Raw genomic sequence first — 27068 nt, 5'->3', positions numbered from 1 at the left:
CAAAATGGCCTTCGGGCGTATTAAATGCAGTTTTCCATTCGTCACCCTGTTTAATACGAACAAGATTATATGCCCCTCGAAGGTCAATCTTAGTAAACCAACTAGCCCCCTTGATCCGAGCAAACAAATCAGAAAGCAAAGGTAAAGGGTATTGGAATTTGACCGTGATCTTATTAAGAAGGCGATAATCAATACAGGGTCTCAAGGAGCCATCCTTCTTGGCAACAAAAAAGAATCCCGCTCCCAATGGTGAGGAAGACGGCCGAATATGCCCCTTCTCCAAAGACTCCTTAACATAACTCCGCATGGCGGCATGCTCTGGCACAGACAGATTGAAAAGTTGGCCCTTAGGGAACTTACAGCCAGGAATCAAGTTAATAGCACAATCATAGTCCCTATGTGGAGGAAGGGAACTGGACTTGGGCTCATCAAATACATCCTGGAAATCCGACAAAAACTCAGGAACTTCAGAAGAGGGGGAAGAGGAAATTGACATCAAAGGAACGTCACCATTTACCCCTTGACAACCCCAACTAGTCACAGACATAGATTTCCAATCCAGCACCGGATTATGTCCCTGTAACCATGGAAAACCCAGTACAACAACATCATGCAAATTATGCAACACCAGAAAACGGCAATCTTCCTGATGTGCTGGAGCCATGCACATGGTCAGCTGAGTCCAATACTGAGGTTTATCCTTGGCCAACGGTGTAGCATCAATGCCCCTCAAAGGAATAGGGCTCTGCAAAGGCTGCAAGGAAAAACCACAGCGCCTGGCGAATTCCAAGTCCATCAAGTTCAGGGCAGCGCCTGAATCCACAAATGCCATGACAGAAAAGGACGATAATGAGCAAATCAAGGTCACAGATAAGAGAAATTTAGGCTGTACAGTACTGATGGTAACAGACCTAGCGACCCTCTTAGTACGCTTAGGGCAATCAGAAATAACATGAGCAGAATCACCACAGTAAAAACACAACCTATTCTGGCGTCTGAATCCCTGCCGTTCTGCTCTAGTCAAAATCCTATCACATTGCATAGGCTCAGCACTCTGCTCAGAGGATACTGCCATATGGTGCACAACTTTGCGCTTGCGCAGGCGCCGATCAATCTGAATGGCTAGAGACATAGATTCGCTCAAACCAACAGGCGTGGGGAACCCCACCATAACATCTTTAAGGGCTTCAGAAAGACCCTTTCTGAAAATTGCTGCCAGAGCCTCCTCATTCCATTTAGTGAGCACAGGCCATTTTCTAAATTTCTGGCAGTATACTTCTGCCGCTTCCTGACCCTGACACAGGGCCAACAAGGTCTTTTCTGCATGATCCACAGAATTAGGTTCGTCATACAATAATCCGAGCGCTTGAAAAAATGCGTCTACATTAAGCAATGCCGGATCCCCTGATTCAAGGGAGAATGCCCAGTCCTGAGGGTCACCACGCAGCAGAGAGATGACAATTTTAATCTGCTGAATGGAATCACCAGAGGAACGGGGTTTCAAGGCAAAAAGCAATTTGCAGTTATTTTTAAAGTTCAAAAACTTGGATCTGTGTTATGGTTCTCAATGGCAAGAGAACATAGCCCAGCAAACATAAGAACTAGCTCTTGGAAGGATGGAAACTAAACTGACCATGAACTAAACCTGCCGCACAACTAACAGTAGCCGGGTAGCGTTGCCTACGTTTTATCCCTATACGCCCAGCGCCAGCCGGAGGACTAACTAATCCTGGCAGAGGAAAATATAGTCCTGGCTCACCTCTAGAGAAATTTCCCCGAAAGGCAGACAGAGGCCCCCACATATATTGGCGGTGATTTTAGATGAAAATGACAAACGTAGTATGAAAATAGGTTTAGCAAAATTGAGGTCCGCTTACTAGATAGCAGGAAGACAGAAAGGGCACTTTCATGGTCAGCTGAAAACCCTATCAAAACACCATCCTGAAATTACTTTAAGACTCTAGTATTAACTCATAACATCAGAGTGGCAATTTCAGATCACAAGAGCTTTCCAGACACAGAAACGAAACTACAGCTGTGAACTGGAACAAAATGCAAAAACAAACGAGGACTAAAGTCCAACTTAGCTGGGAGTTGTCTAGCAGCAGGAACATGCACAGAAAGGCTTCTGATTACAATGATGACCGGCATGGAAGGGACAGAGGAGCAAGGCTAAATAGCGACTCCCACATCCTGATGGAAACAGGTGAACAGAGGGGATGATGCACACCAGTTCAATTCCACCAGTGGCCACCGGGGGAGCCCAAAATCCAATTTCACAACAGTACCCCCCCCTCAAGGAGGGGGCACCGAACCCTCACCAGAACCACCAGGGCGATCAGGATGAGCCCTATGAAAGGCACGGACCAGATCGGAGGCATGAACATCAGAGGTAGTCACCCAAGAATTATCCTCCTGACCGTATCCCTTCCATTTGACCAGATACTGGAGTTTCCGTCTGGAAACACGGGAGTCCAAGATTTTTTCCACAACGTACTCCAACTCGCCCTCAACCAACACCGGAGCAGGAGGCTCAACGGAAGGCACAACCGGTACCTCATACCTGCGCAATAATGACCGATGAAAAACATTATGAATAGAAAAAGATGCAGGGAGGTCCAAACGGAAGGACACAGGGTTAAGAATCTCCAATATCTTGTACGGGCCGATGAACCGAGGCTTAAACTTAGGAGAAGAAACCCTCATAGGGACAAAACGAGAAGACAACCACACCAAGTCCCCAACACAAAGCCGAGGACCAACCCGACGCCGGCGGTTGGCAAAAAGCTGAGTCTTCTCCTGGGACAACTTCAAATTGTCCACTACCTGCCCCCAAATCTGATGCAACCTCTCCACCACAGCATCCACTCCAGGACAATCCGAAGATTCCACCTGACCAGAAGAAAATCGAGGATGAAACCCCGAATTACAGAAAAAAGGAGACACCAAGGTGGCAGAGCTGGCCCGATTATTGAGGGCAAACTCCGCTAAAGGCAAAAAAGCAACCCAATCATCCTGATCTGCAGACACAAAACACCTCAAATATGTCTCCAAGGTCTGATTCGTCCGCTCGGTCTGGCCATTAGTCTGAGGATGGAAAGCAGACGAGAAAGACAAATCTATGCCCATCCTAGCACAGAATGCTCGCCAAAATCTAGACACGAATTGGGTTCCTCTGTCAGAAACGATATTCTCCGGAATACCATGCAAACGGACCACATTTTGAAAAAACAGAGGAACCAACTCGGAAGAAGAAGGCAACTTAGGCAGGGGAACCAAATGGACCATCTTAGAGAAACGGTCACACACCACCCAGATGACAGACATCTTCTGAGAAACAGGAAGATCCGAAATAAAATCCATCGAGATGTGCGTCCAGGGCCTCTTCGGGATAGGCAAGGGCAACAACAATCCACTAGCCCGAGAACAACAAGGCTTGGCCCGAGCACAAACGTCACAAACTGCACAAAGCCTCGCACATCTCGAGACAGGGAAGGCCACCAGAAGGACCTAGCCACCAAATCCCTGGTACCAAAGATTCCAGGATGACCTGCCAACGCAGAAGAATGAACCTCAGAAATGACTTTACTGGTCCAATCATCAGGAACAAACAGTCTACCAGGTGGGCAACGATCAGGTCTATCCGCCTGAAACTCCTGCAAGGCCCGCCGCAGGTCTGGAGAAACGGCAGACAATATCACTCCATCCTTAAGGATACCTGTAGGTTCAGAATTACCAGGGGAGTCAGGCTCAAAACTCCTAGAAAGGGCATCCGCCTTAACATTCTTAGAACCCGGCAGGTAGGACACCACAAAATTAAACCGAGAGAAAAACAACGACCAGCGCGCCTGTCTAGGATTCAGGCGTCTGGCGGACTCAAGATAAATTAGATTTTTGTGGTCAGTCAATACCACCACCTGATGTCTAGCCCCCTCAAGCCAATGACACCACTCCTCAAAAGCCCACTTCATGGCCAAAAGCTCCCGATTCCCAACATCATAATTCCGCTCGGCGGGCAAAAATTTACGCGAGAAAAAAGCACAAGGTCTCATCACGGAACAATCAGAACTTCTCTGCGACAAAACCGCCCCAGCTCCGATTTCAGAAGCGTCGACCTCAACCTGAAAAGGAAGAGCAACATCAGGCTGACGCAACACAGGGGTGGAAGAAAAGCGGCGCTTAAGCTCCCGAAAGGCCTCCACAGCAGCAGGGGACCAATCAGCAACATCAGCACCCTTCTTAGTCAAATCAGTCAATGGTTTAACAACATCAGAAAAACCAGCAATAAATCGATGATAAAAGTTAGCAAAGCCCAAAAATTTCTGAAGACTCTTAAGAGAAGAGGGTTGCGTCCAATCACAAATAGCCTGAACCTTGACAGGATCCATCTCGATGGAAGAGGGGGAAAAAATATATCCCAAAAAGGAAATCTTTTGAACCCCAAAAACGCACTTAGAACCCTTCACACACAAGGAATTAGACCGCAAAACCTGAAAAACCCTCCTGACCTGCTGGACATGAGAGTCCCAGTCATCCGAAAAAATCAAAATATCATCCAGATACACAATCATAAATTTATCCAAATAATCACGGAAAATGTCATGCATAAAGGACTGAAAGACTGAAGGGGCATTTGAAAGACCAAAAGGCATCACCAAATACTCAAAGTGGCCCTCGGGCGTATTAAATGCGGTTTTCCACTCATCCCCCTGCTTAATTCGCACCAAATTATACGCCCCACGGAGATCTATCTTAGAGAACCACTTGGCCCCCTTTATGCGAGCAAACAAATCAGTCAGCAGTGGCAACGGATATTGATATTTAACCGTGATTTTATTCAAAAGCCGATAATCAATACACGGCCTCAAAGAGCCATCTTTCTTAGCCACAAAGAAAAAACCGGCTCCTAAGGGAGATGACGAAGGACGAATATGTCCCTTTTCCAAGGACTCCTTTATATATTCTCGCATAGCAGCATGTTCAGGCACAGACAGATTAAATAAACGACCCTTAGGGTATTTACTACCCGGAATCAAATCTATGGCACAATCGCACTCCCGGTGCGGAGGTAATGAACCAAGCTTAGGTTCTTCAAAAACGTCACGATATTCAGTCAAGAATTCAGGAATCTCAGAGGGAATAGATGATGAAATGGAAACCACAGGGACGTCCCCATGCGTCCCCTTACATCCCCAGCTTAACACAGACATAGCTTTCCAGTCAAGGACTGGGTTATGAGATTGCAGCCATGGCAATCCAAGCACCAACACATCATGTAGGTTATACAGCACAAGAAAGCGAATAATCTCCTGATGATCCGGATTAATCCGCATAGTTACTTGTGTCCAGTATTGTGGTTTATTACTAGCCAATGGGGTGGAGTCAATCCCCTTCAGGGGTATAGGAGTTTCAAGAGGCTCCAAATCATACCCACAGCGTTTGGCAAAGGACCAATCCATTTTAAACAGGTGAACACAGAGCCATTCCAGGATTAGAAGGAGAGAGAGAGAGAGAAAGGCTGCAATATAAGCAGACTTGCAAGAGATTCAATTACAAGCACACTCAGAACTGAAGGAAAAAAAAAAAAAAAAAAAATCTTCAGCAGACTTCTCTTTTCTCACCTTTCTCTGTCAATTAATTTAACCCTTTATGGCCGGTCAAACTGTTATGGTTCTCAATGGCAAGAGAACATAGCCCAGCAAACATAAGAACTAGCTCTTGGAAGGATGGAAACTAAACTGACCATGAACTAAACCTGCCGCACAACTAACAGTAGCCGGGTAGCGTTGCCTACGTTTTATCCCTATACGCCCAGCGCCAGCCGGAGGACTAACTAATCCTGGCAGAGGAAAATATAGTCCTGGCTCACCTCTAGAGAAATTTCCCCGAAAGGCAGACAGAGGCCCCCACATATATTGGCGGTGATTTTAGATGAAAATGACAAACGTAGTATGAAAATAGGTTTAGCAAAATTGAGGTCCGCTTACTAGATAGCAGGAAGACAGAAAGGGCACTTTCATGGTCAGCTGAAAACCCTATCAAAACACCATCCTGAAATTACTTTAAGACTCTAGTATTAACTCATAACATCAGAGTGGCAATTTCAGATCACAAGAGCTTTCCAGACACAGAAACGAAACTACAGCTGTGAACTGGAACAAAATGCAAAAACAAACGAGGACTAAAGTCCAACTTAGCTGGGAGTTGTCTAGCAGCAGGAACATGCACAGAAAGGCTTCTGATTACAATGATGACCGGCATGGAAGTGACAGAGGAGCAAGGCTAAATAGCGACTCCCACATCCTGATGGAAACAGGTGAACAGAGGGGATGATGCACACCAGTTCAATTCCACCAGTGGCCACCGGGGGAGCCCAAAATCCAATTTCACAACAGATCTGTCCCCAAAAAACAAATCAGGGGTTGGAATTCTAGGCTCTAAAGCCAAAGTCTGGACAACATAATCTTGGATACTCTGTACTCTTGCAGCAAGTTGATCCACACGAGAAAACAAACCCTGAACATCCATGCCAGCGCCAAAATCCTGAACCACCCAGAGATTAAGAGGAAAAAAAAGACAAAACAGACTGCAGAAAAAAAAATGGCTCAGAACTTCCTTTTCCTTCTTTTGAGATGCATTTAATTCATTTTTGGCCAGTTGTACTGTTATGAGCTGGTGGTTTAGGAGCAACATGGGACGTGCTCTGGAGGAGGTGGTACCTGTACTGACCGCAGTTCCTGAGCTTAACACAACACTAGAAGTAGCCGTGGGATGTTCCTGTCGCTCCCTAGACACCTCGTCACAGCCGGAGGACTAACTACCCCTAAAGATAGAAACAGGAAAGCTATCTTGCCTCAGAGAAAATCCCCAAAGGATAGGACAGCCCCCACAAATATTGACTGTGAGTGGAGTGGGAAATGACATACGCAGAATGAAACCAGGATGTAGCAAAGGAGGCCAGTCTAGCTAGATAGATAGAACAGGACAGAATACTGTGCGGTCAGTATTAAAAACTAGAAAAATCCACCACCGAGTTTACAAAAATCTCCACACCTGACTAAAGGTGTGGAGGGTAAATCTGCTTCCCAGAGCTTCCAGCTTAACTGAATAAATCCATACTGACAAGCTGGACTAGAAAAAACATAGAAAGTGCAGAAAGATTAAGTCCACATCAAGTGGACTGCAAAAGAACAAAGCAAGGACTTATCTTTGCTGAACTGGTCAGAATATCAGGGAAATCCAAGCAGAGATGTGAATCCAACCAGGAACCATTGACAACTGGCACAGGCTGAAGGATAGAACCAGGCTAAATAGCTGAGCCAGAAAGACAATCAGTGGAAGCAGCTGCTGACTACTAAATCCAAGGAGCAGCAGTACCACTTAAAACCACCGGAGGGAGCCCAAGAACAGAACTCACAAAAGTGCCACTTACAACCACCGGAGGGAGCCCAAGAGCGGAATTCACAGCACTATGTATATAATGCCAGTGTGTGAGATGAGTGTTGGCTCACCAGGGTGGTATTAATTGAAGAGAAATGTAATTGTACCCACTCCTGAATAATCTTTGTTCTTGTTGTCAATAGATTTGTTTCGTTATAGTTAATGTTGTTAACTGCCCACAAGATGTGACTGTTGTTTGAACAGGGTTAAGAGACTGTCATGTGTCTGTAAGATGTGAAAGGGAGGGTTTTATAAGTGAAAGACAGGAAGAGGAAGCACGGCCATCTTGAGCAGCATCTGCAGGAATGAGGAGTGTATGAGGCTGTGCTGGAGAGGGGTGTGGTGAAATCCCCTCATGACAGCACCCTTCTGAGTAAAGAGTAGTGGCAGATTGAAACTGAAATGAAACAGTATCCGAACCTGTTCAGATGTGAGGGAATTCCTGCTGTAAAAGATGTTAAAGAACAGAAGGGACTCGGACCTGTGAAGTGAAAGGTGCGCATCCTGTGGAAGCATTATAGCGCAAACCTCTTCGGTATTGCTCACTGGCTGGAAGAATTCTGCCTGCGTGTCCTGTTTGTGTCGTTCAGAGCAGACCTGGTGGTAAGAAACACTAAGAGCCCACTGCAACAGTAAGTAAACTCATCACAATATATTTTGGCACCAAGAGACACACGGCCAGAACAAAACCTTTAGTTAGTTAAGTATATTGACTCTGCAGACCAAGTTTTCCTGCCGGAATTAATGACCAGAAACCCTATATTTGTCACTACGTTACATGCTTGGTTCTATGTAGAGACCTGTTAGTAGCAAGGGGTATTTATACAACCATGTATGAATCAATCAATTATGCTGAACCCGACATTTCGCCGTGTAATCAGATTGGGGAATATAATCCCATACCATACATATTTCACTCAACGTGGAACGTATAACTCACGCGAATCAAAACACCTCCCAATAGATTTACTATATACCAGGTATGCATAGAAAATATGTTCAAGTGTCGTATACAATAATATTGTAAAGGTGTGCCCTCTGCAAATATTCAAACATAGAGTGCATAAATTTGTATAGCTCCTCCAATATAAGCTGATAAACGTTTCCAACAAGGACTGATGTAGCACCCTTTTTAAAACTGGCCATCAATTAAAGTATGGTCCTGTACCAGCATATAAACATTGCACATGCATATCAAAGATAAAAGGCCCAAAAATGAACCCAGGATTTATAAAATCTATGGAATCGCCAATCAACCTATTCAGGGAGGGAGTAATATACTTCTCCCTATTATTTAGTTCCCTGAAGGACCGGCGTACCTATTAGGCTAAATAGCCCTGGTATAACATAACAATACCATTTATAGGTTCAAAAACCCACTTATCAACCAGGCATGTGTTATAACACTCCCGTTGTCACTGGGAGTAATGCCATATTGTTTTGATATTATGTTATATGGTTAGATCTCACCCATTTTGCCCCGAAGTTGTGCGACTTCTGCTCCGAATGTGGCAAAATGGTGGGCCTCTATTCATAAAAAGCGTCTCCCGACGCGTTTCGTCTACTTATGGACTCATCAGGGGAGTGTGTAATAGGTCTGTGCTGGCTGCCTTACCTATTCCCCGCTCGTATCCTTTAAATCAACTATACCCGGAAGTACGTCAGACGCCCATCTCACATGGTGCCCGATTAACCTCCGGTGTATGGAACGTAAAGCTCCTGTGTTAGAGCGCACGTCGCGCGCCTGCGCAGTGGCATGTGGTGCCTCCCACAATATGTCAAGTAAAATGCACCGTCTCATTTCCAATGCGAAGGTGCCAAAGTGATTGTAATGATAGACAATAACCCACTGGCCCACCTGGAAAATGCTAAATTAGGAGCTCCTGAACAGAGGTGGATGGCACGCCTTTCCAAGTACCAATATTGCATCCGGTTTCGATCAGGAAGAGAGAACAGCAATGCTGATGCACTTTCCCCTGTTCCAGTAGGGTTGTCAATTCAGGATGTTGATGAGTAGTTGGAGGACACTGAAACCCCAAATTTAAGTCGATTACCCATATTCTGAAACCGGGCTCATTCAAGTGGCGTGGCTTCTGGGATGCCGATGGTGTTGGGAAAGACCTTGGACAACTGGGAAAAAGATTCAAGATAATTGTCTGGATATACGGAGAGTAAAAGAGTGGGTCCAGAGTAATGTCTGGCCAAGGGCATAGGAACAGACCCGTCTGACTCCAGAGGGTCAGAAGCTGTTGAGACAATGGGATAAGATGAGTGTTACTCAAGGGCTGCTGTGTCGAGCTGTTTACTTACCTTTAGAATTGCAATACCAACAGCAGATAGTCATTCCAATGTCATTAGGGCCGGCGATTACTCGGGAAGCCCATGAGAAGGCTGCCCATTTTGGAAGCAACAAGACATACAAATGTCTACAGCACCTGGCATACTGCCCTGACTTGAAAGACATGGTGACTGACTCATGTTTCAAGTGTCAGCCTTTTGGTCTGAGTAAGAGCCCTGAACAATGGGCTCTAGTTCAAACCATTTGAACATCTGCACCCCTAGAGATCCTGATGATTGGCTATGTACAGATCGGGTACTCTGTCTCGGGACACTCGTACTGTCTGGTCATGATATGACTGACTATTTCACAAAATTCACTGGCCGTACCCACCAGGGATCAGACAGCAGAGACAGCTGCAGAGGCAGTCTGCAAATACTTTATACAAGTGTTCGGGTGTCCGCAGAAAATTCATTCAGATCAGGGAGCATGTTTTCAGGGCACCTTGATGAATAAGCTGTATCAGCTTTATGGTATTGCGCACTCCCGCACGACCCCATACAACCCCCAAGGAAACGGGGAGTGTGAACGGTTTAACCACACTCTCCTCCAGAAGCAGAGAGCTCTAGAGGACAATCAAAAGGCTCGTTGGCCAGAATACCTAACCGAGTTAATCTGGGCCTATAACAACAGGGTACACAGCACTACCGGCTATTCCCCGCAAATGCGCATGTTCAGAAGGGCAGGTCAGGAACTCGAGAATCTTCACATACCTAATCCAATGAGCCCACCGCTGCGAAATACCACCACGTGGGACCAAGAATAAAGCCAGCGGCTTAAGGCTGTGCACAAGGTTGTGGGGGAGCATCTGAGACAAATGGTACACCCCAACTTGAAACCCGTGTGGAAAGATGAGTAAGTTCCAGGTGATTGGGTGGCCAAGAGGCCATCTGGAAAGTTGGACGGGCGGTGAGAAGCAATCCTGTTTGTGGTGAAAAAATGGGTAGACTCGAACATACCAGTCTATAAGGTAGAGCCAGTGGGGACTGAGGGTTCCTTCGTGAATAGTGTTGAGCGATACCGTCCGATACTTGAAAGTATCGGTATCGGAAAGTATCGGCCGATACCGGCAAAGTATCGGATCCAATCCGATACCGATACCCGATACCAATACAAGTCAATGGGACTCAAGTATCGGACGGTATTCCTGATGGTTCCCAGGGTCTGAAGGAGAGGAAACTCTCCTTCAGGCCCTGGGAACAATATTAATGTGTAAAATAAAGAATTAAAATAAAAAATATTGCTATACTCACCTCTCTGACGCAGCCTGGACCTCACCGAGGGAACCGGCAGCGTTGTTTGCTTAAAATGCGCGCTTTTCCTTCCTTCCGTGACGTCACGGCTTCTGATTGGTCGCTTGCCGCCCATGTGGCCGCGATGCGACCAATCACAAAGCCGTGACGTAATTTTAAAATACTGAATGCCTAGAAGGACCTGAAAATTACGTCACGGCTTGCTGTGATTGGTCGCGTCGCGGCCACATGGGCGGCAAGCGACCAATCAGAAGCCGTGACGTCACGGAAGGAAGGAAAAGCGCGCATTTTAAGCAAACAACGCTGCCGGTTCCCTCGGTGAGGTCCAGGCTGCGTCGGAGAGGTGAGTATAGCAATATTTTTTATTTTAATTCTTTCTTTTACACATTAATGTTGTTTCGATACCGATACCCGATACCACAAAAGTATCGGATCTCGGTATCGGAATTCCGATACCCGCAAGTATCGGCCGATACCCGATACTTGCGGTATCGGAATGCTCAACACTATTCGTGAAACCTTCACAGTAAGGCTACTTTCACACTAGCGTCATTTGGCCTCCGTCGCAATGCGTCGTTTTGGAGAAAAAACGTATCCTGCAAAAGTGCTTGCAGGATGCGTTTTTTCTCCATTGACTTGCATTAGCGACGCATTGCCACACGTCGCATCCGTCGGGCGACGGATGCGTCGTGTTTTGGCGGACCGTCGGCACAAAAAAACGCTACATGTAACGTTTTTTTGTGCGACGTGTCCGCCATTTCCGACCGCACATGCGCGGACGGAACTCCACCCCCTCCTCCCCGGACCTTACAATGGGGCAGCGGATGCGTTGAAAAACTGCATCCGCTGCCCTCGTTGTGCGGCACTTTCAACGCTAGCGTCGTTGCGTCGCATTGCGATGTGCAGTGCACGAAGCTAGTGTGAAAGTAGCCTAACATGCTGAGGCACTGTACGCTTGAAGAGCCTATGGCTGTGAGGGAGACACCTACTCCTACCTCGAGAGTTACAGAACCTCCCGTGGATGATGGATAGTGGGTGGTTCCAGTTCTGGTACCAGCAGCTCCTCGAGACCGGGCATTGCTGGACTCTCTTCCAGAGAGGAAGTTGCACACCCGGCATCTCCTTGTTCACTGGATGAACCCACCGCTTCTGTACCTACGATTCTGCATAGGACAGCTAGATCTAATGCTGGTGTACCTCCACAGCGCTATGCGCAAGACGAATTTGTATGGGGAAAGTTGCCGAGGGCATCAACCTCTACTGGGGTGGCATGTGAGATGAGTGTTGGCTCACCAGGGCAGTATAATTGAAGATAAATGTAATTGTACTCACTCCTGAATAATCATTAATTTGTACTTCTTATCAATAGATTTATTTCTTTATAGTTAATCTTGTTAACCGGCCTCAAGATGTTGCTGTTGTTTTAACTTGGTTCAGAGAATGTGATGTGTCTGTAAGATATGAAAGGGAGGGTTTTATAAATTGAAAGACAGGATGAAAGAGGAAGCATGGCCATCTTGGGCAGAACCTGCAGGAATGAGGAGTGTATGGAGAGGTATGTGGTGAAATTCACTCATGACAGCACATGTCAGAGTAAAGAGCAGTGGCAGATTGAAGCTAAACTGAACGGGTATCTGAACCTGTCTGGATGTGAGGGAATTCCTGCTGGAAAAGCTGTTAAAGAACAGAAGGGACTCAGGACCTGTGAAGTGAAAGGTGCCACATCCTGTGGAAGCTCTGCATCTGCCTGCGTGTCCTGATTGTGTCGTTCAGAGCAGACCCGGTGGTAAGAAACACGAAAAGCCCACTGCGGCGCCACAGTAAGTAAACATGCAAGTATCACAATATATTTTGGCGCCAAGAGACACATGGCCAGAACAAAACCTTTAGTTAGTTAGGTGTATTGACTCTACGGACCTTGTTTTCCTTCCGGAATCAATGGCCAGAAACCCTAGATTTTTCACTACATTTTCGGGGGCTGTTCAGTAACTGAGGATTCTATGCTACATTTAGGTGCTGACACAGCATGCAGTGAACTCCAGGAATGGCTTGTGTTTTCCTCTCTGTTCTGCTGGGAGAGGGGTCTCTCTGTGGGACAATATAAGGTGGAGCAGTGATTCAGCTCCAACAGACTTTGTCCATGGCACCTTCTCTGATGTGTATATATACTGTATATATTTGGTTAATTTTCTAATAATAATAATAATAATAATAATCTACATATAGTCGAGGGCGGACTTTTCCTCTAGTTTCTTGAGTTTATACGGGGACGGGAGGGGAACATTTGGTTGGGAAATAGGAATTGAAATATATATACAGTATACATATTCTTAAGATTGTGAACCACTGTGCTAGACTGCAGGTGAGCCTGTGATTTGCACTCACATAATTAAACCAGTTTGCTCTCAGGGTGTAATAAGGTAATGGCGGCCGATTCAGACAGGCACTCCAACAGGTAAATTCACATAGAGAAAATAGCAGAAACAGTTCTCTTGGGTGCGGAGCTGTCTAGCACAGTAGATATTGCCTTCTGGCAAAATGTTTGTTTGACATGATTTCTTTGTGTTTTTATCAAAACCAAGTAGGAATATCTTCGTTCCTAAGTAAAATAGTTGCTGACAGTGGACTGTTTGGAAATTAGTTCTATTCTTGTCTGTGACTCCGCTGTATATTGAGCAACACCCTCGGTGCATGATTTACAAGTGTACAGGTAATACAGTGATCACTAGTGCCATTATACACAGGAGCTCTGTATATAGTGTCAGTGTACAGGTAATACGGTGATCACCAGTGACATTACACACAGGAGCTCTGTATATAGTGTCAGTGTACAGGTAATATAGTGATCACCAGTGACATTATACTGTACATAAGAGCTATGTAAATAGTGTATAGTGTACAGGTAATACAGGGATCACCAGTGACATTATACACAGGAGTACTGCATATAGGGTCAGTCTACAGATAATACAGAGATCACCGGTGACATTATATACAAGAGCTCTGTATGCAGCGTATAGTGTGTCACGGATGTGGTGTGTGGAACCACTGTACCACGGACCGTGGAGAGCCTGGAACTAAACGTGAACTGGACTATTCACTAGAGCCTCTGGTGGTGAGGTTAGGCATGGCTCCCAATGCATGCCAGGTGCCATTCCAGGACAGACCAATGGACGTGCAGCAGCTGGACCCAGTAGAACAGACTGGATAGTGCAGCAGGCAGATGTAGTATCAGAGTGCAGCAGGCAGAGCTTGAAACAGAGTGGGGTAGGTAGAGTTCATATCTGAGTGCCGCAGGTAGGATCTGCCTCAGAGTGCAGCAGGGAGATCCTCTGCACTCCGTCGTCCTCCCCGTGCAGTGATCGCACCGTACTGTCCGCCATGCATCTGTGCCGGAACGTTTGGCAGAAACTGGCCCCCCTGACACGGCGGGGAGCGGCCGCTCTTCTCCACACTGCTTCTGCCCAGCAGATGTCCAGCAGCGTGCCTGGATCTTCTGGAGAAGCTCTCCCTTATTACCTGTTAGTTGACGTTGCTCTGGCTGGTGGTGGATTTTACGCTTACCGGACCGTAAGCAGAGATAGAGCATGTTTCAATGAGCACCATGAATACATCAATACCCAACTGAAACCTGCATTTGACGATTATGAGAGCAAAATATAAAGTCCATGGGGATACTTTACTCTACCCAAACTTGAAGCTATAGGAGCAAAAAAAGGGACAGTCCATCTTGCCGTGCAGCCTAACTAGTGATGATTATAGACACGCCAGCCCTTTAAAAACTCCCAGACTTTAATTTAACGTTTCGTTTTTACCTAATCTCGTTTTAATAATCTATGTGCAGATCTCGTTTGGTGAATGAGGGGTTGGATTCGGTTATGATTTGTTAAAAACTGGTTTGTGAAATCTGTTAAGTCCATTGACTTGGTTATGGCTGACCGCTCTGATTATCTGTGTGTAAATGACTGTCCCAATAAAAAGACCAAAAAAAAAAAGAGTGCAGCAGGGAGCATCTGCATCAGAGTGCAGCAGGCAGGATCTGCATCAGAATGTCAGGACTCTGAACATTTTTTATTACCTTTTTGTGCATTACTGCCCTTTTCCAAGATGGCGTTTTTGGTCTCATGTGCACTGTGTCCTCCTGCTATAAAATTCCACCCCAGCCTTAAGTCTGTGCTAGAGTATTCTGCCTTGCATCCAGCTCCTGACTCTGATGACTCCCTGGCTATATACCTGCTCCTGTGAACCTGTGGGGTTATCCTGCTACTCTGCTCTGAGTTTCTGCTGCATACACCAGTTCCAGTAATCCTCCTTCATCTGCTGCTCGTGTTTACTTCCATCTGCATTTGCTGGACATGTAAGCTGTTGCTGCTCTGCAAATACCTGAGACTATTAACCAGGCCTCCCTGGTTGAGCTAAGATATGATTTGAACTGCCTTATAAGCATATCTATCTGTGTTTTGGACTAAGCAAGGACTTATTCGTGTCAAGTTTCCTCAAGAATAATTGTGCTTCATAGACTTTCTGCGTGATTGCATTTTCCTCTGAAGATCCCTATAGACTGCTAAGCTGCGTTTAATATTTGCACCAAGTGTTGTGGACTTGAGTTTCTCTCTGCACCTGTTTGAATCACCGTGTGATAACATAGACTTTACCACTTATAAAACTGTGTCCTGTAGTTGTCTTGTTCCATGCAAAGAGTCTCCTGAGTTATCCCCTATAATTATTTCACTAGGTATGCAAGAATATTACGGTAGTGTGTGCCATAGTCGGAACCGCAAAAGGCATCTAATGATACTGCTTCTCCGTGGTAGAGGTGCCAATTTTAGAGGACTTTGCAGTGCATGGTAATGTTTTCTTCTATATTGCACACAGAGAAACCATCCCCCTAAGTTTGCTGTTGCTTTTAGAAATCCTAATAATCAGAATACATAAGGTACCCGTGAAAAGACTGAATGGCCCTCTTTATTGCTATCAAGGCATGACTTAATTATTTTCTTGCTCCTCATCAGTACAGAGTGGGAATCTGGCCGATTATACGGAGTCTTATGTGTGGAGATCCTATAACAATAGATTCTTGCCTTGATGCCTTTATTTAATTAATATAAATTGTGTATTTTTGGCTCTTTTTTTCCCATTTAAGGTTTCTTGATCTTCAGATATGGTTGGTTTCACAGTCACTCCTGAGATCTCCTTGGTGGATGAACCAGTGAAGATCCAAGCATGGGGCCTTCCTCCCGACCAGGTAATCACTCTAAGAGCATGGCTGAAGGATGAAAAAGGGCAAATATTTCACTCCAGAGCTTTCTACAAGACAGACATGGAAGGGAAGGTGGATTTGGAGAAATCTCCGGCCATTGGTGGAGACTTCCATGGGGTTTGTCCTATGGGCTTATTCTGGGCTCTTAAACCAGCCATCCCATTTCTAAGGCTGATGAAACGTGATGTAGTGGGAAGTCCTTTCTTGGTTCATCTGGAGTTATATCCCTCACTGCTTCTCGATGTTCCTGAAGATGTACCTGCTGCCTCCAAGGTTATTGAAAGATGGTACAAAGCTCCCGGAGTTCAGAGAATATTAATAAGAGAAGGACGGATACGAGGAGCACTTTTTCTACCACCTGGTAAGTAACAGTGCGCAAATAACCATACCTAACTATAACTACCATACAGTTGTATTAATAACTATATTCATGTACTAAAAAACAGACTTGTGGAGGTTGTAATCCATGGGTGCTAGGCAATATGTGGTATACATTTTAGCAAGGTTAGTTAATGAACCCATTAGCACATGTCGCACATTGTTTACATTCTCATTTTCCAAAGTGATGTCATCACTAGGACCCCAATGATTGTAATCATGGAGGGGCAAGCAACAGTAGAATAGTGCTCTGTGCCTTCTTTGTTTCTCACCACTGCGGTTAAGCTAACGTAGCTGGCTGTAGTTCAATGCCAGGTAGCCGGCAGTGTGGCTTTGCATGGAAGAATAATAAATGGTAGGCCGCCCTACACCAGTTCTGGGAGGTTGCTTGGGGACAAAGAGATTGTACAAACAGATGGTATATGCTATCGTCATGCAATTGATTTTAAACATGGTGAAACTCATTGAAATGAATGCTGATGCTGCTGTGATCACAGGACATTTTAAACTTTTAAGTTCCAAAGACTCCTGTAGTGCCCATCTCCAACATCTTCACCTCCTTGCTAAACCACCACAAGCCTCTCACATCCCCTTCTCCATGCATGACCTCTAACTCTGCACAACCTAACCAGACGTTCACTGCCCATAAAGCAAAAGTGCTAGTCTGCCCAATCTCCTCTCACCCATTACTCACTCCCCTCTCCTTTCTCTGACTTTCTTTCTGTTAAGTGAATGGTTTTTAGCAGTGACTATCTCTAAAAAGCAAGGAAATGGCATTATATCCACCTCCGTTCTTTCACAATGGAGTGAGAGTGATCACCTACAAATCCTGCGGATATATTGAGCGCATCACCACTGTCTCTCCTGTGAACTAAGGAGTTAACAATTCTCCTCATGGAGAGAGACATGCCTGGCATGTCATTATAAGGAGACTTTTTCACCATGTGATGCCCTTCTAGGCAATAAAATATGCAAATTGCTTTTACAGAGAGGAAGACGACTTGAACTCTAGTGCCACCTATTAAATAATAATCTTAAAAGTCAATATCGACCCTTTAACAAGCCTAGACTATGTCTTAGGATAAAAGCCAAATCAGAATTGTATTCTTCAGTGGAATACAATAAAAAATAAACTCCAAGCATGCCACCCACCTCTCACTGGTGGCATCCCCCTTGCATGAAAAAAGAAAAGTTCACATCACGTGACTGTAGGTTCTCACCAACTTCATATTACTCCTCAGAAAAAGATTTGAAAGGCGACTGCCCTCTAAACCAGCAATTCTACTACAGGATCTACCAAAACTACCCACATTTGGTCTGCTTCTTTGATACTGTCATCATTCTGAACCTTAGGCTTTCCTTTTTCTCTTACCTTTCCTGCATGATATAGACCTCTTAGAAACAGAGCTAAAACATGCATGGTGGTGAGACCAATTTTCAATACATTTTTGAATAAGTTAAAAAAGTGGAACTCCATTTTATTGGATTTCAATATGGTTTAAATTCATTTTTTCCATTTTGTCTTCTATTCAGGTGAAGGACCCTTTCCGGGAGTTATTGACATGTTTGGAGGTGTTGGTGGCCTTGTAGAGTTTCGCAGTAGCCTCCTGGCTAGCCGTGGTTTCGCCTGTCTTGCTCTGGCTTATTTTGCTTATGATGATTTGCCTAGTTTACCCATTAAAATGGATTTAAAATATTTTGAAGAAGCCGCTCAGTTTCTATGTGATCATCCAAAAGTAAGTTAGAATTCTACTTACAAACATGTTAGCAAGTCTTAAGCGGCATGGACTCCTTTGAAGAGTCGACGTGTTGTTGGAGGGTTAGACCCACAATATCATTCATAGAACGGTGGCTTATAATCCTGAAATAAATAAAGATGTCCAATGCAATAAATTTACAAAAGTGCTGTCTGCCCCATATATCAAGCCTTGAAAATCTGCAGTACTTCTTCAATCACAGGTTGCACATGCTCAATAGACATTGCTATTCTTGAATTTGCTCCATTAACTGACCCCCACATTAACTAATGTCGTCATACATTTTACTTTTCAGGTGTCAGGTGATGGAGTTGGAGTGGTTGCTATATGTAAAGGAGCTGAGATGGCTTTGGCAATGGCGTCCTACCTGCCTCAGGTCACTGCTACAGTATGCATCAATGGACCCAATGCTCTCAATGGCACCAGTCTAGTTTATGGGGATGTCCTTGTGAATGGCATACCCTACAAAATGGAAAAAATTCAGAGCACAGACTTTTGGTCCCTCAGTCTTACCCATGCAATGGATGATCCAAGAAAACCAGAGAACCAGGACTCTATAATTCCCCTAGAGAAAGCCAGAGGCCCCATCCTCTTTTTGGTGGGAAACAAAGACCAACATTACGATAGTTTGTTCTTTGCTAGGGAAGCAAAATCCAGGGCGGAAAAGTATGGCAAGAAGGATGTGTATGTGCAATGTTATACAGGAGCAGGACATCTTCTAGAGCCTCCAGGTTCCCCTTTCTGTCCAGCATCCAAATTTCCACACTTTTCACTTCCGTTGACTTGGGGTGGAGATCTTCTGCCTCATTGTAGAGCGCAAGAAACTAGTTGGAAAGCTCTTCAAGAATTTCTCCATAGAAATATTAGCTGCTCTCGACGGAATAAATTATGATCACTTCTATTCATTGGGGATCTATGTACCTTCCTAATTTTTTTGCACAAAACTGAAAATAATGACTATTGTAGTATCTGTTGCCTAGACTGGTTGTCCCCATGTAAATATCTATATGTTAAGGGAATCTGTCAAATGATTAATTTGTCCCAAACCACATGTAGTATGAATAGAAGGCTGGCTGCAGCCAGGTACTTTTTTTTCACTTTATAAGACACACCTGATTATAAGACGCACCCCCACATTTGGTGAAACAAAATAGAAAAAAATATTTTTTTATGTTAAATGGGGGTCTGTTTTCTAATGCCAGTGTCCGTCTTACAAGTCATATATATGTCCCTCATCCTGGTATCTATATAACCTCCATCCTGGCACATTGCTCCCCTGTGCTGCTGGCACACCACTATCCCCCTTGGGCTGCTGGCACACCACTGCCCCTCCTGTGCTGCTGGCACACCACTGCCCCCCTGAGCTGATGGCACACCACTGCCACTCCTGTGCTGCTGGCACACCACTTCCCCCCCATGCTGCTTACACACCACTGCCCCCCATGTGCTGCTTGCACACCACTGCCGCCCCTGTGCTGCTGGCACACTGCCCCCCCGTGCAGCTGGCACACCACTGCCACCCCTGTGCTGCTTGCACACCACTGCCCCCCGTGCTGCTGGCACACCACTGCCCCCCCTGTGCTGCTCGCACACCACTGCCACCCCTGTGCTGCTGGCATACCACTGCCCCCCTGTGCTGCTTGCACACCACTGCCCCCCTGTGCTGCTGGCATACCACTGGCCCCCCATCCCATCCTGGATATATCCCCCCCGGTCACGATATGACCCACTGCTGGCACGCACATGATAAAATAATAAACACTTAACTCACCTCCCAATGATGGCTCCCAGCTCCTCGGTTGCACTTCCTGTTTCCTGGGCATCCCATCATGTGACCTGGGCACACAATGATGACATCACTGTGCTGTGCCGATCACATGATCGGATGCTGGCACAGACATGGGAAGAGCCATGGGGGAGCTGGGAGCACAGAGCCATCATCGGGAGGTGAGGTAAGTGTTTGTAATTTTATCATGTGCGTGTCAGCAGGGGGGCATATAGACTGACTGGGGGGGGCATGTGCGTGCCAGCAGGGGGCATACAGAGTGATCGGGGGGAGCATATTCATGATGGGGGGGGCAGTGCAGGCACATGTAATATGTGCCGCTCCCCTGTCAACCAACTCGGCGCGGCTTCATCACCGAGGTGATGGACAGCGGGTGCAGTGAATATTACATGTGGCTAATGAGCGGGAGCACTTGACCTCCTGTTGTCTCTATAGCCCGCAGCCAGCCCACCCCAGCCACATGACACCACTCTAGAGCCTCCCCCCTCCTCTACAGCACAGCACATATTCGGATTGTAAGACGCACCCCCCACTTTCCCCAAAAATTTAAGGGAACAAAAGTGCATCTTATAATCTGAAAAATACGGTATGTCTTTCACTATAGTTTCAGTAGAAACAGTTTAAACATCTCACCAGAGACCATAGGGAGAGATTAGTCCAGTGCTGCGAGCTTCTTCCCACACCGTTCCAAGTGATTTACCGGCCTCTGATGTGTGTACATAGAGATAGACCTGTCAATCAAGCTGAGGAGAAGCTGGCCAGGGCAGCTCTGGACTAGTTTAGTCTCTGCCAATGGTACGCGGCCATCTCCTCCAAACTAATTTGTTTTCTAAAAAATGCTAAAAACATACCTGCATTTAATTGTGTTCCCTATAAGATATAGTAATGATATAATTATTTGGGTATATGACTGTCATAGAAGGGAGGATCCTCCACTCAAGACCTCTCTGGAGAGATGGAGATCTGATAACAAGCTCTCGTTTGGGTGGATTCAGGACGCTAATTCACTGTAATTTATTGATTATCATGCCCGTCTCCATATTAAAAAGATTGTTTGTGATGACACACCTATAACCTGTGGAGGTTTTGGACCATAAGCCAAAATTTATAACAAGACTCCAACCTACTGAGGTCTACTGTGACCTCCTCAGACCCCCAAGGCCAAGATATGACTGTTCTAAACTTGTTAAAATTGATTGAAACTTTGTAATTTTATTTTTATCAACTCAATGTTCTATTGTTTTTCCTTATTAAATTACATTTAAAGGTTATATTAAAAGCAACTTTCATTGTCCAGCTACAAGTTATTAAATTTAAGGGGGAGTATCCTCTTTTTATATGCTCTGTTGGAGATTATGAAGGTAAAAGAGAACTTCTGCACATTTGGATGCTGCAACTAAAGCAGAGGTCCTGTTAAAAGAATGTCTTTTGCTCTTGATGGCCATTAATGTTGTTCCAATGGGCACCATGTAATGTTTCCTTCCACCCTAAAAATTCTTTATGTATGTGAAAAATGATTTGGCATTATTGTCAGATTATGGTGCGGCACCCAACCAGGAGTGTCCACAGTAGAAATAGTATAATAGGGACTGACAGGTCTTCCACTACACCCAATCCAGCAGATGGACACCCAACTGTGAGAGAATGGTCAGTCATAATATACTGAACAGCCATGTTGGCTCTAGCAGCCATCTTGTGCAAAGTTATAAACAAACTAATTGTGCTTCTAAAAAGCTAATAAGATGCACTTCTGAAAGTCATAGACAGATTGGAGACACCAGATGAGATCATAGCCATTAGCAGGTATAGCTGGCATTCACACAGGTTAATTGAATAGAAAAAGGGTAACATATGGTAATAAATAAGTGCATTTGTTGTGGTGATATTGGAAAATAGACATGTAATTAATAACTGTGGTTAAAAGGAACATGGGGATTTACCAGTTCTAATGGAGTTTGGGGAAAAGAGCCTCAAAGTCATTACATTTAACCATTGTTTTGTCTTTGAATGCATGTTTTTCCGCAATATGATGTTATCATGTATACGCCCTTTTTGCCACAATGTTCTTTCTTTGTCTGTATCATGTATAAAAAGCCCCTGTTACTGTTGTTCGGGGCCATTCCATTGCCATTCTGCTGCCATGCCACACCATCTATCCACTATCAGCTTGATAAGAGGATTGTTTACATATTTTCCAGGCTCTTCCAGATCTCAGTAAGGACTTTTTTTACACCAACCAGGAGTGTTCACATTTCCAAAAATTTGTGGCAGACACCACAAAAGTGGCATCAATTTCACCACAATAGAAATAGTATAATAGGGACCAACAGGTCTTCCACTACACCCAATCTGGCAGATGGACACCAAACCAGGAGTGTTCACATTTCCAAAAATTACTGGCAGACACCACAAAAGTGGCAATAATTTCACCACAGTAGAAATAGTATAATAGGGACTGACAGGTCTTCCACTACGCCCAATCCAGCAGATGGACACCCAACCTGGAGTGTTCACATTTCCAAAAATTACTGGCAGCCACCATTCAAGTGGCATCAATTCCACCACAGTAGAAATAGTATAATAGGGATCTACAGGTCTTCCAGTATGCCCAATCTAGCAGATGGACACCCAACCAGGAGTTTTCACACTTTAAAAAATGAGGGCCTTACACCACCAAAGCGGAATAACTGTCATGAAAATAGAAATAGTATAATTGGGACTGACACATCTTCCACTGCAGCCTTCTGTTGTGAATTCCGCTCTTGGGCTCCCTCCGGTGGTTGTAAGTGGCACTTTTGTGAGTTCTGCTCTTGGGCTCCCTCCGGTGGTTTTAAGTGGAACTGCTGCTCCTTGGATTTAGCAGTCAGCAGCTGCTTCCACTGATCGTCTGTTCTGGCTCGGCTATTTATCCAGGCTCTATCCTTCAGACAGTGCCAGTTGTCAATGGTTCCTGGTTGGATTCACATCTCTGCTTGGATTTCCCTGATATTCTGACCAGTTCAGCAAAGATAAGTCCTTGCTTTGTTCTTTTGCAGTCCACTTGTTGTGGACTTAATCTTTCTGCACTTTCTATGTTTTTTCTAGTCCAGCTTGTCAGTATGGATTTATTCAGTTTAGCTGGAAGCTCTGGGAAGCAGATTTGCCCTCCACACCTTTAGTCAGGTGTGGAGATTTTTGTAAACTCTGTGGTGGATTTTTCTAGTTTTTAATACTGACCGCACAGTATTCTGTCCTGTTCTATCTATCTAGCTTGACTGGCCTCCTTTGCTACATCCTGGTTTCATTCTGCGTATGTCATTTCCCTCTCCACTCAGTCAATATTTGTGGGGGGCTGTCCTATCCTTTGGGGATTTTCTCTGAGGCAAGATAGCTTTCCTGTTTCCATCTTTAGGGGTAGTTAGTCCTCCGGCTGTGACGAGGTGTCTAGGGAGTGACAGGAACATCCCATGGCTACTTCTAGTGTTGTGTTAAGCTCAGGAACTGCTGTCAGTACAGGTACCACCTCCTCCAGAGCACGTCCCATGTTGCTCCTCAACCACCAGGTCATAACAGTACAACTAGCCAAAAATTAATTAAATGCATCTCAAAAGAAGGAAAAGGAAGTTCTGAGCCATTTTTTTTTCTGCAGCCTGTTTTGTCTTTTTTTTCCTCCTAATCTCTGGGTGGTTCAGGATTTTGGCGCTGGCATGGATGTTCAGGGTTTGTTTTCTCGTGTGGATCAACTTGCTGCAAGAGTACAGAGTATCCAAGATTATGTTGTTCAGACTCTGGCTTTAGAGCCTAGAATTCCAAACCCTGATTTGTTTTTTGGGGACAGATCCAAGTTTTTGAACTTTAAAAATAACTGCAAATTGTTTTTTGCCTTAAAACCTCGTTCCTCTGGTGATTCCATTCAGCAGGTTAAAATTGTCATCTCTCTGGTGGTGACCCTCAGGACTGGGCATTCTCCCTTGAATCAGGGGATCCGGCATTGCTTAATGTAGATGCATTTTTTCAAGCGCTCGGATTATTGTATGACGAACCTAATTTTGTGGATCATGCAGAAAAGACCTTGTTGGCCCTGTGTCAGGGTCAGGAAGCGGCAGAATTATACTGCCAGAAATTTAGAAAATGGTCTGTGCTCACTAAATGGAATGAGGATGCTCTGGCAGCAATTTTCAGAAAGGGTCTTCCTGAAGCCCTTAAAGATGTTATGGTGGGGTTCCCCACGCCTGCTGGTTTGAGCGAATCTATGTCTCTAGCCATTCAGATTGATCGGCGCCTGCGCGAGCGCAAAGTTGTGCACCATATGGCAGTGTCCTCTGAGCGGAGTCCTGAGCCTATGCAATGTGATAGGATTTTGACTAGAGCAGAACGGCAGGGATTCAGACGTCAGAATAGGATGTGTTTTTACTGTGGTGATTCTGCTCATGTTATTTCTGATTGCCCTAAGCGTACTAAGAGGGTCGCTAGGTCTGTTACCATCAGTACTGTACAGCCTAAATTTCTCTTATCTGTGACCCTGATTTGCTCATTATCGTCCTTTTCTGTCATGGCATTTGTGGATTCAGGCGCTGCCCTGAACTTAATGAACTTAATGGACTTGGAATTCGCCAGGCGCTGTGGTTTTTCCTAGCAGCCTTTGCAGAGCCCTATTCCTTTGAGGGGCATTGATGCTACACCGTTGGCCAAAAATAAACCTCAGTATTGGACTCAGCTGACCATGTGCATGGCTCCAGCACATCAGGAAGATTGCCGTTTTCTGGTGTTGCATAACTTGCATGATGTTGTTGTACTGGGTTTTCCCAGTTTTTGCTGGATTGGAAATCTATGTCTGTGACTAGTTGGGGTTGTCAAGGGGTACATTGTGACGTTCCTTTGATGTCAATTTCCTCTTCCCCCTCTTCTGAAGTCCCTGAGTTTTTGTTGGATTTCCAGGATGTATTTGGGCCTCTTCGGGACAGGCAAAGGCAAAAGCAACCCACTGGCACAAGAACAGCAAGGTTTGGCCCGAGCACAAGTCCCACAGGACTGCACAAAAGAACGCACATCCCGTGACAAGGAAGGCCACCAAAAGGACCTAGCAACCAAATCTCTGGTACCAAAAATCCCAGGATGACCAGCCAACACTGAACAATGAACCTTAGAAATAACCCTACTAGTCCATCTATCAGGGACAAACAGTTTCTCCACTGGACAGCGGTCAGGTCTATCAGTCTGAAACTCCTGCAGCACCCGCCGCAAATCAGGGGAGATGGCAGACAGAATCACCCCCTCTTTAAGAATACCAGCCGGCTCAGGGACTCCCAGAGAATCAGGCAAAAAACTCCTAGAAAGGGCATCAGCCTTCACATTCTTAGATCCCGGAAGGTATTAGACCACAAAATCGAAACGGGAGAAAAACAGTGACCATCGAGCCTGTCTAGGGTTCAACCGCTTGGCGGACTCGAGGTAAGTCAGATTCTTGTGATCAGTCAGGACCACCACTGCCCCAATCTCCGAAGCATCAACCTCGACCTGAAAAAGAAGCAAAACATCTGGCTGACGCAACACAGGGGCTGAAGTAAAACGACATTTAAGCTCCTGAAAAGCCTCAACGGCCGCAGGGGACCAATTCACCACATCAGCGCCTTTCTTCGTCAAATCAGTCAAAGGCTTAACCACACTAGAAAAATTAGCGATGAAGCGACGGTAAAAATTAGCAAAGCCCAAGGACTTCTGAAAACTCTTCACAGATGTAGGTTGAGTCCAATCATAAATGGCCTGAACTTTGACAGGATCCATCTCGATAGTAGAAGGGGAAAAAATGAAGCCCAAAAAGGAAACCTTCTGAACTCCAAAGAGGCATTTAGAGCCCTTCACAAATAATGCATTAGCGCAAAGGACCTGGAACACCATCCTGACCTGCCTTACATGAGACTCCCAATCATCCGAAAAGACCAAAATATCATCCAAATATACGATCATGAACTTATCCAGATACTTCCGGAAGATGTCGTGCATAATGGACTGAAACACAGATGGAGCATTAGAAAGCCCGAATGGCATCACCAGGTACTCAAAATGGCCCTCGGGCGTATTAAATGCTGTTTTCCATTCATCGCTCTGTTTAATACGCACAAGATTATACGCCCCTCGAAGGTCAATCTTGGTAAACCAACTAGCCCCCTTAATCCGAGCAAACAAATCAGACAACAGAGGCAAAGGGTACTGAAACCGTGATTTTATTGAGAAGGCGGTAATCTATACAGGGTCTCAGAGAGCCATCCTTCTTAGCCACAAAAAAGAACCCTGCTCCCAACGGCGACGAAGATGGGCGAATATGCCCTTTCTCCAAGGACTCCTTTACATAACTCCGCATAGCGGCATGTTCTGGCACAGATAAATTGAACAGTCGGCCCTTAGGGAACTTACTACCATGAATCAAATTAATAGCGCAATCACAGTCCCTATGAGGAGGTAGGGCACTGGACTTGGGCTCATCAAATACATCCTGGTAATCCGACAAAAACTCAGGGACTTCAGAAGGAGTGGAAGAAGAAATTGACATTAAATGAACATCACCATGTATCCCTTGACAACCCCAACTAGACACAGACATTGATTTCCAATCCAGTACTGGATTATGAACCTGTAACCATGGCAAACCCAACACGACAACATCATGCAAATTATGTAACACCAAAAAGCGAATATTTTCCTGATGTGCGGGAGCCATGTACATGGTCAGCTGAGTCCAGTACTGAGGTTTATTCTTGGGCAATGGTGTAGCATCAATCCCCCTTAAGGGAATAGGACTCTGCAAAGGCTCCAAGGAAAAACCACAATGCCTGGCAAACTCCAAGTCCATCAAGTTCAGGGCAGCGCCCGAATCCAC

The 27068-nt window shown here is 45.3% G+C and overlaps 1 protein-coding gene across 2 annotated transcripts in view; it reads left to right on the top strand.

Moving 5' to 3' along the window:
* The window catches only part of LOC143804764 (acyl-coenzyme A amino acid N-acyltransferase 2-like), a 49899-nt gene extending 27529 nt beyond the window's left edge, over positions 1 to 22370 (top strand). Inside the window, exons 1-4 of one of the 2 annotated variants that reach the window (XM_077283165.1) lie at positions 12534 to 12851; positions 16175 to 16652; positions 18203 to 18405; positions 18722 to 22370. In XM_077283165.1, the coding sequence (XP_077139280.1) occupies positions 16193 to 16652; positions 18203 to 18405; positions 18722 to 19318 (1260 nt within the window). In that variant the 5' untranslated portion in view covers positions 12534 to 12851; positions 16175 to 16192 and the 3' untranslated portion in view covers positions 19319 to 22370. Of the gene's footprint in view, positions 1 to 12533; positions 12852 to 16174; positions 16653 to 18202; positions 18406 to 18721 lie in introns of those variants that run through there. The other variant, XM_077283174.1, reaches the window with a different exon arrangement.
* The last annotated feature ends 4698 nt before the right edge of the window (positions 22371 to 27068 follow it).

The sequence above is a fragment of the Ranitomeya variabilis genome, chromosome 1 (assembly GCF_051348905.1).
Source record: "Ranitomeya variabilis isolate aRanVar5 chromosome 1, aRanVar5.hap1, whole genome shotgun sequence".
NCBI classification, from domain to species: domain Eukaryota; kingdom Metazoa; phylum Chordata; class Amphibia; order Anura; family Dendrobatidae; genus Ranitomeya; species Ranitomeya variabilis.
Note: the sequence above shows the minus strand (reverse complement) of the source record. Positions and strands in the feature narration are given on the sequence as shown.